Below are 4,858 nucleotides of genomic sequence, written 5' to 3'. Positions count from 1 at the left end.
TTTTTCAAAGCTCCGTCATGTATAATCTCTAAGCTCGAATCTCTCTTTAAAAACTTTTTGTGGGGTGGGGTATCAGAGGGTAGGAAAATCAATTGGGTCCAATGGGATAAAGTATGTCGTAAAAAGAAGGATGGGGTTCTTGGAATCAAAAACTTAAAGGCCTTCAATCTAGCCTTGCTTGGGAAGTGGGAATGGAGGTTGCGAACGGAAAAAAACAGTTTATGGTATAATGTTTTAGCGAGTAAATACGGAGTAAGCAATGGAGATATTAATAGAACGGGTAGGCTACACTCAAATTGGTGGAAAGATCTCCAAAAATTAGAGAATGGAACGTGGGGCTTTAACACCAACTGGTTCTCAAGGAAATTAAGTTCAAAAGTCCGAAATGGAGAATTAGTTTGGTTATGGGGTAGAAACAAATATTCAGTTAAAGAAGCTTGCGAATCCATCTTGGAAGGAGGTAACCTTGTAAACCATCACTCCTTTGCTACTGCTTGGAACAAATTTATTCCATCTAAGGTCGCGGTCTTAGCATGGAGGCTATTTCAGAATAGGATTCCCTCGAAAGATAACCTCATTAAAAGAGGCATTTTAAGCGATTCCCACTCTGGATTCCCCGCAGCTTGTGGTGCGGATGAAAGTTCGTCTCACCTGTTCTTCGTCTGCCCGTTTTTCTCCGCTGTGTGGCAGAAAATTCTTTCCTGGCTAAAAATTTCTGCTGCCTTGCAAAATTCTGCCTTAGCTCATTTAGATCAATTCACCGGACTGTTAGGAAAAGGTAGAGTGAGGGATGATAGATTCTCCGTTATCTGGTTCGCGTGCATTTGGATATTGTGGAAGAGGCGTAATGATATGATTTTCAGAAACTCTCGTGGGCCGTTGGAAGCTTGGATCGACGAAATTAAGGTGTTGGCTTGGAAATGGATAAAATCTAAGTTTAAAGGCTTTTCCTTTTCCTTAAGCCAATGGATTTCGAATCCTTTGGACTGTTGTTGATGACTTATTAGCATATGTGGTTATGGTGTTATGTTTTTGATAGTCTTGGTGTTTCTACTCTTGCTGCTGGCCCAGTTCCTTTATGTCTTTGCAGGTGATCTGTTTTATTGCTTCAGAGCCTATGCTGTTAACGATAGAGCGTGTCGATCATTTTAGCAATTAGGGGACAAAAGTTGCCATGGTCACCTTAAGAGGTTGCCATCCCGTTAACTCCCAGCTTTGGCCGGCATGGCGGAGAATCGAGCACTGCAGAGTTGATGCACTGTGACTTTTATTGCGAGGAGTTTTCAGCAGTTTGTGTATCGTGCGAACAGACGGCCATATTCGGGTGCTGCAGAGGTGGTGTTCTATGCTGGAAGTTTTTAATTTATCGGTCTTTACATCGGAATTCAGTAGCATATCAGTGGTGGCGTTATGTAGTGGTGTACCTTCTTTCTTTATGTTGGTCTCTACTTCTCAATCTAGCTGCAGCAAAGTGCTTTAGTGTGTATTTAGATTTTGGTGTTCTTTAAATTTAGTATTGGTGCTGTCTTGAACAGGTTTAATTTTGTACTGTATCACCTGCAACTCTAGCATTTCTTGTGCTATATATTTATATATAATATATTTTTGCTTCTTCAAAAAAAAAAACATCCTTTTCTATATCCACATAAAAAATGCAAAAAAAAAATGGATGAATGGTATAAAGGGGGTGTGGAGGATCCACGTTGGTTATTCTTTTTTAAATCAACTCTTTTTTAAGTTTTAGAAAAAATTTAGGTTTTTGTTTTTTTTTCTTTTATTTATATGATCCTATGTATTCTTTTTTTTTGTGTAAGCAGGATTTCATTAAAACGGAGAACTAAATGTTCTCAATATCTGATTACACATAAACGGGAAAGCCCCGCCAAAAAGAAATTACAGACCATTTAGACTTACGAGAGAAATAACAACGGATCCTTGTTAAACTCGTAAAAGCTACAAATGGGGTGGGTAATCTCTCCAATATACGACCATTTCCAAATCAAAGATTTAATCTTCCATATAGTATTATTCACATCCCAAACTTCATTACGGAAACAAATTCCATTCCTACTAATCCAAAGAATCCACAAAGTAGCTAACCACACAACTCCTAATTTAACCGCTTTAACTTTGTTCTTTTTACAAAAAACAAACCAATCCATGAAACACATTTTGCACTCTTCTTCCATTACCTTCCAAGGCTTCCCAATCCAAACCGAAATATCCCTCCAAACCACCTCCACCACTTTGCAATTCAAAAAAGAGTGTTCCCGATTTTCCGGATCGATTCCACAAAAAACACATTTTAAATTATCCGGAGACAAAACTATACCTCTAACCAAAAGTAAATCCTTAAAAGGAAGCCTATTCACAAAAAATCTCCATCCAAAAGCTTTGATTTTGAACGGCACTTCCAACTTCCAAATTAACGTTAGCACCTCATTAAACTTCTCAAAAGGTCCAAAAGGAAGCCGCTTACTAACAAAGAACCGGTAACAAGAAGCCACGGAAAACAAACCGCCCCCCGAATACTTCCACCCGACTTCATCCTTTCCAACCGAAAGAGGGCCGAACCCCACCAAAGAATTCCGGAAAGAATCCCACTTCGATCTCAAAAAAATACTAGATAAATGATTATCCAAGATGCCACAATCTCCCCATTCCCAATTTATTCTTTATTATACTCCTAATTTATTTAGTTTGAATTTTAATTAACTTTTTTTAAATTAATTTTACATTATACATTATACAGCTACTGCACTTTTTGTTCAATCTCTTAGTTCCTACTTCCTACCCTTGCTCAACTACTTAAATTCCCCTAAATCCCGTTTTCCAATGCTCTTACCCTTTCTTTAGTTAATTAATGAGTATACAACTTAATTAATTGTAAAGCTCTTGAAACGAAAAATATGCAACAAATTATGTGAATTTATTATATTAAAAATAATTTAATAAATAAATATTATAAATATGATGTTAAAAGAATTATTTAATTTTACTAACGAAAGATTTTCAATTTAATATTGAGATATGTTAATAATGAATCAAACAAAAAAAATTTTTTATCTAAAGATTTAGTTTAGAATTGTTACTTGTCATTGAAGTAATCTAAAAAAACAAAAACTATAAATGAGAAATAGAGAATTTTTTTTTTGAGAGGAGTAAAGTAACCATCAATCATGTCTACCACCTATCTATCTAACATAAAAAACCCCCGGAAACGGCCACGTTTTAGAAGAAACCCTAATTTGACGCCGGAGTTAGAATCAGAGATGGCGACGGCGGAGGAAATCAACAATGATTCACTTCCCAATCTTCCTATCGATCTCGTCGCCGAAATCTTCTGCAGGCTACCTGTGAAACTCCTGGTACAGCTCCGATGCATGTGCAAGTCATGGAATTCTCTAATCTCCGATCGCAGTTTCACCAGAAAGCACCTCAGCCTCTCAACCACTCACCGTCTCCATTACGCCAAATACAGAAATAAACAGTATTTGATTCACAATTCTTACCCACTCGAATCGGTTTTATCCACTAAAGTCAAACAACGTCGCCTTTCTTTCAACAGTATTGCTGGTTCTTGTGACGGCATCCTTTGTCTTTACGATAAACCTAAAGGCTGTGTTGTATTGTGGAATCCTTCCATTAGAAAATTCAAGGAATTACCCCCTTTTCAAAACTGTGAAATTCTTAAGACGGTTTATATTTATATGACCGTCGGCTTCGGCTATGATCACGTTTCTGATAATTACAAAGCGGTTGTTCTTTACTACTCCGAAACAAACTTTTTTGACACAACTAAAGTAAAATTTCATACTTTGGGCACCGATTTTTGGAAAACCGGTGATAGCTTTAGTTTTGGTGCTGTCTTTGATGAGCAGTCCGGAACACTGGTAAGAGATACAATTAATTGGATGGCCTATACGGAATGGCCTCGCAAAGGTCCGGTCTTCATTGTTTCTTTTGATTTGGGAAACGACTCTTATCAGAAGCTTTTGCCCCCTGATCATGCAGAGATCAGTACGAATTACTTGAGATTGTCTGTCTTGCGGGACTGCTTGTGCTTAGTTTCTGGTCATCATATTTGGGTCATGAAGGAATATGGAATTCAAGACTCTTGGACTAAACTGTTCTCCTTTTCATGCATACAAGATCCTACCAAGGATTATAGTTTGTCCAATGCGTTGTATATTTTTGAGGATGGCCAACTGCTGTTGGAAATTCTAGACGATTGGAAAACGAAGTGGATTGTTTATGATCCAAAGAATGATACTTTTAAGGTTACTGTGTTTAAAAACATCCTAAAACTCTGTCTTGAAACTTTGATTTCACCCTGTTCTTAATGCTAGGATGTATTATATGCATTATGTGCTCAGAACTTACTTGCGGTTTCTAATTATTACTAATTCTTGCAGTCTCTAATTGTTAGAGGACTTTTAGTAGACTAGGAGTTCTCTGAATAATAAAAAAAGTGTTTCTATTTATATTTTGGATTCTAAAATATTAGCGCATTATATTTTCTTCATCAAATGCAAGTGTTTGTATGTCATTGTTTCTACTTTAATATATTTGAGGTGTCTTTAGCCTCCTTGTTATATCTAACCATTTTTGTACCGTTTGATATGATGCTATGATTTTTTAGGCAGTGATGATAAATTATGGGAATGAAGTTTTTCTTAAAAACTTAAATACTAAATGTTAATAGAACTATTACTTATAATATATGGATTTCGACAACCACATTCGCATTTAATGATCGGACGAGTAAAATAAATCATCACTAAATGTACAAATATGTGTAGCATACATAACTTAAGATGAAACTAGGGATGAGATGGCAAGTAAACCTAAATTCACG

The 4,858-nt window shown here is 36.4% G+C and overlaps 1 protein-coding gene across 1 annotated transcript; it reads left to right on the top strand.

Moving 5' to 3' along the window:
• The first annotated feature begins 3,177 nt into the window (after nt 1–3,177).
• Nucleotides 3,178–4,462, top strand: LOC131657376 (F-box/kelch-repeat protein At3g23880-like). The gene has a single exon (XM_058926787.1). It carries the CDS (start codon nt 3,180–3,182, stop codon nt 4,341–4,343), a length of 1,164 nt encoding a protein of 387 aa, XP_058782770.1. The 5' UTR covers nt 3,178–3,179; the 3' UTR covers nt 4,344–4,462.
• The last annotated feature ends 396 nt before the right edge of the window (nt 4,463–4,858 follow it).

This window comes from Vicia villosa, linkage group LG3 (genome assembly GCF_029867415.1).
Source record: "Vicia villosa cultivar HV-30 ecotype Madison, WI linkage group LG3, Vvil1.0, whole genome shotgun sequence".
Classification (NCBI taxonomy): domain Eukaryota; kingdom Viridiplantae; phylum Streptophyta; class Magnoliopsida; order Fabales; family Fabaceae; genus Vicia; species Vicia villosa.
The sequence above is the reverse complement of the archived record's forward strand: the minus strand, read 5'-3'. Positions and strand labels throughout refer to the sequence as shown.

Excerpts from the sequence above, each read along its gene's own strand:
- LOC131657376 (XM_058926787.1), top strand. The coding sequence starts at position 3,180 with ATGTCTACCACCTATCTATCTAACATAAAAAACCCCCGGAAACGGCCA.